The sequence below is a fragment of the Apostichopus japonicus genome, chromosome 14 (genome assembly GCF_037975245.1).
Source record: "Apostichopus japonicus isolate 1M-3 chromosome 14, ASM3797524v1, whole genome shotgun sequence".
NCBI lineage: Eukaryota > Metazoa > Echinodermata > Holothuroidea > Aspidochirotida > Stichopodidae > Apostichopus > Apostichopus japonicus.
This window is the reverse complement of record NC_092574.1, coordinates 13,870,086-13,881,785: the sequence shown is the minus strand read 5'-3', so window position 1 is coordinate 13,881,785 and position 11,700 is coordinate 13,870,086. Positions and strand designations below refer to the sequence as shown.

Genomic DNA, 11,700 nt, shown 5'->3' with positions numbered 1-11,700 from the left:
GAATCTGGGCAGAATTGTTATTATGACTAATTAAGTTGATAGTTACTTTCAACTCTGCACCAGGTGTAAAACACATCACAGTACTTGTACAACATCCTATTTGTTATTTACAGGTGATCAGTAGTATCTCTAGTCACTCTCACACTTTACACCTCCTCTCCCCCCCCCCCCCTTTTTTTCCACTTTAACTTCTACCATCTCTGTTTTTTCCTTCTCCAGAGCTCTAGTCTCTTGGGGGACTATTCAGTAATGATTGTGGAAAAGAGGTGACATTATTTATGTAATAAAATGTAACCAGCTACTTTATTTGTATCTACATTTATCGTTCCTGTTATAAACCATTTATAGAAGATCAAAATATAACATTTAATCATTTGTGTAACATGATATCATAGTAGATTTATACACATTCATTCATTCATACATATATACATAATCTTTCTATGATTTGTTAGAAATTGTTTTTGATGGACTCTCAGAGAAAAGAAAACATACATTTAAAAAAAAACATAGCAACATCAAATTTCAATCTGATAGTAGTGGAACAGTAATCTCTTCTTTTTTCTCTTTTTTTACACATTGAATTGATAGGGGTGGGATGGATAAGAAAATGTTAGATTATGTTCCCCATGTTATCCAACAGACTTACTATTGCATACTTTTTTACATTTTTGGATCCCATTTTTTGGGGGGGTTTGCAAATTATGACACATTAAAATCAAGGGCGGCGGAACCCGGGGGGCACAGGGGGCACGTGCCCCCCACTTTTCCTCAGGTTAAAAATGTGCCCTTTTTCTACATAAAAATTGAGGTGTCTCAAGTCAGCAAGAGGCCAGTGAACCAGAATGAACACTCGGGAAGGGCCGTTTCCGGCCATCTGAGGGCATTGTAAAACCAAAAATTTTCTTGTACGCTCCGCGCCAACCTATGGTGGCGCTCCGCTCAGATAGCCGTGCATACAACTTTGCTAATCCTGGCTATGCCCCTGACTTTTAATGAATTCCTGTGGGTCAAACTCAAAGCCTTTTCGAATGGAAACAATTTTTTTAAAGATATTAACAAGGAATAAAGTCTAATTCGGAAGATTCCTACATTAGCAACTAACATGATTTCACATGATAGTATGCATATTTTCCTTTGGGGGGGGGGGCGTTGATGGAGTGCTGTGTATACACAAATAAGATAAGAGTTATAAAGGGTACTAAATATAAGGCTGCATCAGTCCAATCGAATTTCTGCAAAGTGCCCTTTGATGTCGGTGCCCCCCCAGATTAAAAATGCTTCCGCCGCCCTTGATTAAAATAAACAAGATATGTAAAATAATTTGATATTTTGTGTTTGTTATTCACTTTTCCAACCCCATTTTGTAGCAGGCAGATACATACAGTTTTTCTGATGTGTAAATCATGTTTGTTTCTTTGAAGACTCGCCCCAAACCGTGTTCCGCCCTCCGAAAAAAGTTAACTTTCCGTTGCTTGCATGTGAAGTTTTTTTCTTGTTGCTACAAAATGCATACCGTAATGAAACGTGATACCTTGTTATCTTTTATCTGGACCTGAGATGTCCATTGCTGCTATGTACACTGTGTTGTGGGTATTGACCGTAGCTGTGTGTATTGACTGTACACTAGTGTCTAATTACCTACGGTAGCAAGCTGTGTGTGTATTTTCTTGGATCAATGGTGGTGTCAAACATTTCTGTTACACCTCATTCGAAACTAGGTCAGATTACAGGCATCAGACATTTCTTTGTGCGCGAGTCTTCACTCCCTTTAAGTAACCACCAGCGCAAGACAAATCTCACTGTGAACGTGATTGATTTAAGCTTGGTGTCAAAGTTTTATGGACCAAATTTATTAGTTTTGTGAATGTTAAGAAGTTCATTAGTTCATGAGTTATCGTCACAAGTTTGTAAACATGTTTACTTGAGAAGCCATATTGTGCAAGAGCATCACGCACCTGGCTCACCCATTGTTTTGCATCTGTGGAATCTTAGCATCAGAACAAAGGCCATATTATGCAAGATCCGGTCCCCAGCATTGTGAACATATTACCTACAGTAAACATTTTCTAAGTTCCATCATCATTTTTGCATTTATCTGTACTTTTCCTTATATGTCTTTCAGACTGATACAATTCATGAAAAATATATCATAATCTTTATGAATACCTCAATTGTTACTTTGTCCATATATTTCTTTATTATTGCATTGTTCTTTTCCAACTGGTCATATTTGTATGTGGTAGCTTGGGGTATGACCTTTTTTCAGCATGTAATATTTGGCTTATATTAAGTGATGTCACCTTTTTGGTCAACACAATATGGATCACTGGAGTAAACTAAAATAAAATGGAGGTCCCTTGGGGGAAGAATACCAAAAAAAAAATTGGGAGGATGGAGAATTGGATATATTTATAGCCGAGACAAGAAAGGATAAAAAAGGAGTTCAAACCTACATATGAAATTGGTTGGCAAAGATTAGTGTCTACATAAATATTTAGGTTCAGAAATAATAACACATGCCTCTGTGCCCCCCCCCCCCCCCCACCTATACCCTCCCTTTCCACACCTCTTTTTACACCACTGATAAACAAGCAGTAACATACATTTAAATTTGATGCATTAAAGGTAACGCTTGGAAGTTAAAGATGTCCAAAATAAACGTCTTTGGCTGAGAGTGCAACTTTGAGGAATGGCTCTTGTATACTACCGTGAATAAAACATACAATCTCTGAAATTTTTTTGGTTTTTCCTTTTTATTGATCGTTTTTATTTTAGAATCTTACAGAAATATAGAGAGAATTGTTTACAGTACAAAGAAAGATATGTGAGACCAAGGAAGTTCAGCAAAAAAAAACAAAATGGGCAAAAAAATGTGAATTTGCAGTCCCCATGCACTTTTTCTCTTTTGAAATTACTTTGAATGAGAAAACAGCTCAGTAATGGAGCAGAGTTGTGAGTTGGGCAAGAAAAAATATCAAACTAAAATTACAATTTTCAATAAAAATGCAAGTTTAAAGTGTAAAATGCAAGGATCTGAACTGGTATAATGGTATTATAACTAACAGGCAGGTGTGGCGCCAAGGAGGTGTACATCTCCCCCCCCCCCTACCCCAGGCCTCTTTTCAACCCCGACAAAAATTAACAGTAGTTATTGCATAATCTTACATGCACACCTAATAATAGACATAATTTATAGCATACATATGCTTCAGAATCAACCATTGCCCATCTTAAATTGAATTATGATGAATGCCTCCCCCCACTCTTACATTTTAAAAATTATGGATCCACCCCTGTTATGTACTGTGTATGTACTTCTATGTATCTTGCATACCATATCTTAAATGTTCCATACCAATAAATGAAATAATCAGAATTGTACAAATACATGAGCTCAGAAATCATCTAAAGAATATATCTCAATTAATTCAATTCACACCAGATACAAACAACTGTTTCATATGGGTATGCACTATGCAATATCCACATTGCACCTTTAATTTGACAAGAAGTAATAGCCCAATAGCATTTATTCCCAACATTGCAATATACACCACAGGTGGAACTGTAAGAATTGTGGGATTTTATCAGTGAAATATACCCAGTTAACCTCGAGGTTAAGAAATGGGAAAAGAAAAACTTACAAATACAACATGAAAATTTGAAAGTATGAAGTGGAAAACACCTTTTGGAAACAGATTAATGAAAAACTTACATTATGATGACTAATCTTACAGTTGTAGGCCTTTATAATGTATTATATAAGAACAAGGCCACACTTAAGATGAATTAACCTTCTTCACTATCACTGAGCAAGGAAAACTTGTATTCCCCTTTCTAGATGGCTGGAAGTAAGACAACATTCTAATTGTTTGTTAGGTACAGCTATGTTATGCCAACTTGACAGACAAGACAACAAATGATGCTGAACAACTAGTTACTTATTTTGTTGTGTAAAAGTAAGTGGGCCTGACATTTTGATCATAGCAGGATCTTCTTCAGAGGCTGAATGACAAGTACTTATTCTGTTGTCCAAAGTACTAGGCGATCCATGCGGCTTAAGTTTCTACACACAATACTTGTAATTTGTAAACTAAATAGTAACTATGTGAACTGCATTCTGATCTCCCCTCTCCCATTTCAACCCCTCTCTCCTCCCACCCCCCCCTGTTGTTGAGTGATTAATCAATGATATTCTCCCACTCATATACAAACATACATATTGTATTCCTTTCTAAGTGGCTCATGTCATTTGCCATAACTTATAAAAAGTTTGATAAATTTTGAAAAAAAATTGTACAGTATTTTAGTCAGGGGAATAGACACCGCCATGACAACATGAAACAATTTATTGGATTCAATTTCAGTTATCTGATTTCATGAAAAAGATAGTGGTATTAAAAGTCTTCTATATTTATGGAGTATGGGAATTGCTGCCTAAAATGTCAAGGGTGGAATGACCTATGGTAAATGATGGATCAGCAATATCAAACAACTACAATAACTATTAAAAGAAATAATTAAATTAAATAGCAAATTTACTGAAATAAAGATGCATGATTCCCCAACTCAATGGGAATGGTGACTTTCAAGGCATTTTGAAGTCTTTGAGTTCTGGTCACACGTAACACATACATATTGACTTTAATGGTGGAATCTGCATAAACCACCAAACCATTGTGATGTTTTTTGTGGTATTTTCTTGTCCAAATAAAGTCTTTTAATGTGATGTAAATATCACTCTATACAACATAGGGAAATATTCCGATTATCAGCCAGAATAAACTTCATATTTGCAGCCCTCTTGTATGGGTTACTTCTCTCTTCTTAAAATATATATATATATATATATATATATATATAGTATATATAGTTTATATATAGTATACATATAGTATATAGTGTACATATATAGCATATATATATGTAGTTTAGCTACATTTTGTAACATGTAGAATCTAGGATGCTCCTAGATACCTGTGACTGGCTGAAACTATGCATCAGTATATACCTGCCTTGTTCATATGTAGCTGCATTTTGTTATATATAAATACATATCTGTAGCTACCAGTGTGCTGTGTAGCTGCTCAATTCTCTATGTACTGTACCCACCTACGTAAATGGACATCTTATCATGTTCACTGGCAGCGATAGCTGCTCATGTAGCTACATACATTCATATGGAGCCACCTTTGCTCATATGTAGCTAAATACACACATACCTGTAGCTATCTTCATTCACTGTAGCTACGTACGTGACTCATCTGTAGCTACCTTAGCTAATTACCATAGCTAACAGACATCCGTGCTCATACTCAACTACCTATGACAATTTGCAGCTATTACTATAGTTACAGATAAAACCACCAGTTGTAATATATATATAATATATACCTGCTCTGATATGTAGCAACCTTTCTAATACCTAGCTACTTGTTTTATTTACAGATAAAACACTTCTTTGGAATCAACTAATACGCTCCCTTGTAGCTAACTATTGTCACCATCAGCTACCTTCAAATGTTTGGAATGAAAGATGTCTATGGTTGTTTCGTGGCAATGTCGTAGGTTGAAGTTACAGTACCCGATGCTGAATTTTCCACAGTTGACAAAGTAATCCAGCCCTCTACCAATTTTGATAATCCATCCATTATTGAATCTATTCAGAAGATATGAAGAGCAAATATTAGAAGACTTTAACGTCAACAGCAAAAAAATCGCTTACATGACGTGATAAAAGGAAAAAGAAAAAGATAATACCTTGCAATCAGAAAGTAAAACCACTTATAACTGAAGTAAGTAAACTTTAAAGCTGTGTGAATTGATGAAATACTGTAAACAGCATACAAGGTAATACCTGATTATGAAGAGACCAGATATTTTTGGCAACAATAACCAGTGATAAAGTTTAAAGGTCTTCCATTCTTGCCCTAAATTTAAAAAATCTAAGATGAAGTTTGCAAGTTTATATCCAAATCAAGGTCAAACATTTGCTCTGAATGAGTTTTTACTTTTCTCCTTGAGTGAATTTATTTATTGCAATCCTTTACTATTTATTTTATCTTAGTAAAGATAGATCTTTTGATTCAGAAAAGATTCCCACACCATCTAGAATGAAAAAATATTTTGAAAATGGGTCTAAGTGAGGCAACCACAACCTATAATCTATTAACCATGCTGCAATTGGAGTACAGAAAAAGATATAATTTGTGAACATTTCCATTTCATTGAAAACAAACGGTTAACGCACCACTGTCTCTTTTTAAAAAGTTTTCACTAATGAGCTTACCTGATTTCTCGGTCATGTAAACTATCAGAGTATTCCACGACCAGATTGATGCCGTAATCTACTAAACTCTTAGCCATCTCTCGCAGTCGTCCGTCTTGCTGAGTGTAATTTTGCTTCATGGCAAAGGAAAGGGAGAATAGGGTACGTGAGAAACATTAAACAGAGTGACACAAGTACGGTTGGTTTTGAAATGACTCATCAATAACAATTGGTGACTTCAGCGTGACCTTGCCGGTGACATGACATTGTGAAATATGAACGATAAATGTAGAGTACAAGTGTAATGGTCAAAAGAAGAGAGAAAATTAAAATACCTATGAAAGGAATTAACACTTGAAGACTGTTACTAAACAGTTCATGCTTACCATGTTAAGAGCCGTTTCATAGGTTGCTAGATATTACAAAGTGGCCTGTTTCATATTCCAAGTGATTCCTCAATTGATATTCAATGTGTACCAAAGGTAATTCCTCGGCCATCAACAATAAAGATACCAATTATCTATATTCGATGTTGCACAAAGCAGGTAAAGGGTTTGTGACAAAAAGTTAAGCTTGTATCTTCAAAATGTTACTCCATTTGAAAGTTATTCCCAATTTCAGGTTTATTTTGAAAATAATTTTAATTAAAGGTTCTAGTTTGAGATGAGTAAAAAAAACTATATATTCTTGTCCGGGTGAAAAGATCACCTTACTTTATAGGCCAGCCAGGACTTGAATAAACAGTGTTGGGTCTTCTGAATGCTACTTGAATGCTACTCATATTTTTTAATTCTGTAACATTTATCAGCTTGATAATAGCACTGGTCAATCAAATCACGAAACAGGACATGAAACTAACCTCGTCTCTTCCCGTCAACAGAGATATCTTCGTCACCTTACAAGAAGACGCTACGAGGAGTTCACAGAATCGTAAGAAATTATAGATCTGATGTGTGCTTCGGATGTAGGGATCTTCAACAGTCACCTCAGTCAGTGATTGGTCCAGAAATCTATCAAAGACATGTTCATAACTAAACCCTGTAGCTCCCTTACTGATCTGAATCTGTTCATGAAATTTTCCAGCTGAAAGAAAACATGATGATAAAGTAAAAAGGAAAACAGTGACAATTAGGAGGTAAAAAAAAACATGATTATTGCATTAAGAATTAAGGTAAAATAACAATAAAACAGATGCATAGGTTTCAAATTTCACAAATACTATTTTAGCATCATGTCAGTATTTGCCATAAAAGGAAGATTGCTTACTAACAACTGACGCTTTACAACCCTTTATTGCTAAGGCTTTCTGGGTTGCTCTTTAAGTTAAAATGTGAGTCACATTTTAACGTTGTTACATTCAATTAATTTTACTACAAAAGGCAAGATGATGGAGGATGTGTGGAATGTACAAAGGATGTGGGAGGAGGGTGCAAGGGATGTGGGAGTGGGGTAGGAGGGTCCAAGGGATATGGGATGATGGTGCAAGGGATGTGGGAGGATGGTGCAAGGGAAGTTGGAGGAGGGGAGGAGGGTGCAATGTATGTAAGAGTGGGGAGGATGGTGCAAGGGATGTGGGAGGAGGGTGCAGGGATGGGGGGTCGGGAAGGAGGGTGCAAGGGGTGTGGACATGGTGATGAAGGGTGTCTTAATATTATCAACTGCAGTTTTATATTATTAGTTATGCAAAGTAGATTTGATAAAATTGTACTCGTCAAGTTGACAACCACATGTTTTGGAAAAGTTGCTTGAAAATGGTACTCTGCTCCTGTTTGACCAGGTTGCTCAAACAATAAAATAATGGACAAAATCTTTGGATAACAACAAATGCAAATATGAAATTTTCAATTACTAATATCATAAAAGCTACTTCATACTTTCTTTCTGCTGTTCTATGAGGGATTTAATCTTTTCTGCTCTGCTCATGTAATCATTAATTCTTGTCCGATATTGTTCCTTCTTGGCTTGGCTTGTTTCGGCTGCAAAGATAGAAGTCAAACAATTGTTCATAAACATGGAAAATGAGGAGAGAGTAAAGTTGGAGATTGGAGCTGCATTGTGAGTGTGCTAACAGAAGATTAGCATAAAACTCGGAGTAAATTCTTGATGTGATGTGATGTGACTATATGTGATGTGATGTGACTATATATATGTGATGTGACTAGATGTGATGTGACTAGATGTGATGTGACTTTATGTGATGTGATATGACTAGATATGACTTGATTTGATATGCTACTTTAGTTTATTGGTAATAATCTATAAGTAATGAACAACAGAAAACAGACTAGGATACAAACTTGAAAAGACCAAAGTAGGCTGTGGCTAGAACAGGATTCAAACCACTGACCTCAAGCTTACTAGACCTGCAGTGCTCTAACAACTGAGCTGTCCAGCCATTAGTCGATGGCAATCCCTACATAGCCGTTTCTTTGCCATAGGTTGCCATTAGGATGCCACAGTACCTTGCATACCATATACTTAGGATCACATCATTTCATTGTTTTAACTTAACTTGACTTCTATTTCCTTTCCAATATGGAAAACTCATTGTTTTCCATAGTTCTAAGGAGACTAAATTGATGCCCCCCTCCCCCCCCCCCCCCCAAAAAAAGGAAAGAATTTATTGTGAGTACAAAGATGGTCAACATCCATCCTAATGTGAGCAATAAATATATTCTCAAACAATCATCATTCCTCTGAAATTTCAAACCAATGTCACTCACCTCAAAGGTCAACACAATTGCCCCCAAATATGTATGCTAGGGCTCATATTTCCACAAGTATTTTATAGCCATTGGTAACTTAATTACCCACACTAAAGATATTTAATTGTCTACGTTAATAATCTTCAATGATTCTGGATAAATTACGAGGATCAGTGTCTCTATGAAAGCACTTTTGAAACTTCCAAAGCAAATTTTAGCATGCTAAGATACGGAGGTATTATGCTGATGATCTTTACCCGAATTAAATAATAAAAGGCCCCCAAGAAATGTATTGCATAAAATACATATGATTTGTGAAGAAGGGAACTTACATTTAAGTACATTCAGGAGAAGTTGAATTCCTTCTTGATAACAAACTAACGATTCAGTGTATTTGGCTTTAGTGTCAAGCTCAACAGCTCTCGTCAGTATACTAATGGCTGATTCTGCTAGTCCTGTTGCTGGTCCAGCCATGGTCTACATCTGCAAATTACTCAGAGGAAGGATGGGGGGAGGTAACTGCAAAACATAAACATAACATCAACATAATATGAATATTGCTTGAAATAGCACCTTAAAATGAAGCTCTAGAACATATATGGCTTGAGTGATCAGTATAACTAATTAAGGAGTGTTAGCTCAGTGGTTAACGCCGGTGCCTTTCAATTATAAGGTCCCGAGTTCGAGTCACTCCAAGATTAATGTATGTCGTCCAGTTACAGAGTTGTTGACAATTGACAATTCATAATCATGGACGTTAAATATGAATGTAAGAGACTGACTGCGGTCAGCTTGAGGCTTGATAAGCCAATGAGGCTTCTTCGCGAGTTCCTGCTTGCAGGAGGATCTAAAATACATAACAGATTCCTAAGTTAGAGAATAGGCATACAGACTGATTAGTGTTGAATGGACAATTATAGTTCATAATCTAACTGTAGAGAGTGAATTTTAAAGAAGCAGTGCCATTCACAAGGGATAGGGGATGGGTATTAAAATTTCATCACGCCACTACCTAAATCAGTCATGGGAGATACAAATCTCCTGCACCCACAATAGTCCAGCTCACACCTTTGCATGTCAATATGCAAGAGAACCCATGTTCCATCAATGGTCACTCACTTTTCAGAGTGTTCAAGCAAATATTAGACATACCCAGCTACAACTCACAGCTGATTAGTATTTGGTTATAGCTCAGGCCAGAAATATTTTGTAACTTAGGCTACTACTAGTTGTTGTGTCTAGGCTAGTTCACATGTTTGTAATGTAGAAAACACCAGAAGGATGAATGACAAACTCAACTGTAGAAGATTAACAACATCTCTTCCATTATATTCTCCTTCACTGGTACCCAGATAACAACTGCAAAATTATGGCAGTAACTTAAAAATGAATAATTATGATGTTACTGGTGACCACATTACCACATAAAGCTGCAATCTCCAAAATAGGCTTTCTTGGTAAGCTATTTTCTACCAGTGTGATCTTAGTACTAGGCTATAAGTGGAGGACAGGCTGACATCCTTGAAGGGGGGGGGGGGAGGGGTAATAAATCATCACCAGGCTATATGAACACTAATGAAATATAAATCAGTATACTGCACTAAAGTTAGTAATAGTACATACTTACCGAAACTGCTGGAAATGAACAGCACCGTCTTCACATGTAATGATTTTTGTCCAATTAAACGATTTGTATGCAATGTACATCACATATCACACAGTTGCAACTGAGCTGGATGAAACACCATCGTTCATGTATCTAACAATAATAGTGATCCGTCTACCACTGGCTGGTTAGCCCTAGTCGTCGCATGCCTCGGCTAAAAATTAGTACATTAACAGTAGCATGACATTGACTCATCTAGTCTTAGCCAGCCTAGCCCTTGTAATATTACTAGTATTACAACGTTTAAGTTATGAGTGTTCAGCCTGTATAACCTAACTTTGTTCAGTCATCGCAATAAATAATTGGCCTGATTAGCTATTTTAAATCTGACAAACATATCACACAGCAAATACAAGGAACTTTCCGAAGACTATCCAGAATACCTAGTTCATTTGTTATGCAACATTAGTAAAACAGATTATCCGGGAAATGTTCTTGCACATTGTCAACACGCCGAGATGAACTAAATATGTTTTGTACGGACCGTGACGGTTGAAGGGAATTCCCCGCTTTGGTGACGTCACTGGAAATCTTGTACAGAAACAATTAACAAAACCATTTCTCAAATGCTAGGTTCATTAGCTTCGCATTTGAACGAACGGGTGAAGGAGACAACCAACTTGTTATGTCGTCGAGGGAATTGAGTGTTAGTAGAGGAGTGACCTCTCCCCTATTGGGAAATTTGTTAAATGAAGGTTGCATAGATGCAAAATGGTGCTGTATGTTTTAGCTCTCCAAGAATTTGCGACTGTTTAGGTTGTACCAAGCACATACATGTTATATTCATGTACTGTGCACTAGGAGCTTTTTGTTATATTAGTGTGTTCAGCCCCATGATAATATTCTGGGGGGGGGGGGAACGTGCACAAGATTTCAAAGGTGGACGGAGGCGAGCCAAGTTCCAAATTATTCCTGACTGAATGATATGAGCATGAATTTTGTACGTGCTGTAGCATCAAAAAGTTTACGAACGAGGGTTGTGGCGTCGTTGAATGCGACTCCCATGAATAGATGAGGTTGGTATGATGGATGTGTATTTTAATGAACACTGATAGACA

General features: G+C 36.6%; 1 protein-coding gene across 2 annotated transcripts in view; it reads right to left on the bottom strand.

Moving 5' to 3' along the window:
• Positions 1 to 11,067, bottom strand: part of LOC139979497 (MIT domain-containing protein 1-like) — a 167,722-nt gene extending 156,655 nt beyond the window's left edge. The window contains exons 1-6 of one of the 2 annotated variants that reach the window (XM_071990352.1): positions 10,604 to 11,066; positions 9,309 to 9,495; positions 8,146 to 8,247; positions 7,131 to 7,354; positions 6,293 to 6,405; positions 5,488 to 5,662 (exon numbers count right to left, since the gene is read on the bottom strand). In XM_071990352.1, coding sequence (XP_071846453.1) covers positions 5,494 to 5,662; positions 6,293 to 6,405; positions 7,131 to 7,354; positions 8,146 to 8,247; positions 9,309 to 9,450 — 750 coding nt within the window. In that variant the 5' untranslated portion in view covers positions 9,451 to 9,495; positions 10,604 to 11,066 and the 3' untranslated portion in view covers positions 5,488 to 5,493. Of the gene's footprint in view, positions 1 to 4,887; positions 5,663 to 6,292; positions 6,406 to 7,130; positions 7,355 to 8,145; positions 8,248 to 9,308; positions 9,496 to 10,603 lie in introns of those variants that run through there. The other variant, XM_071990351.1, reaches the window with a different exon arrangement.
• Between the last annotated feature and the right edge of the window lie 633 nt (positions 11,068 to 11,700).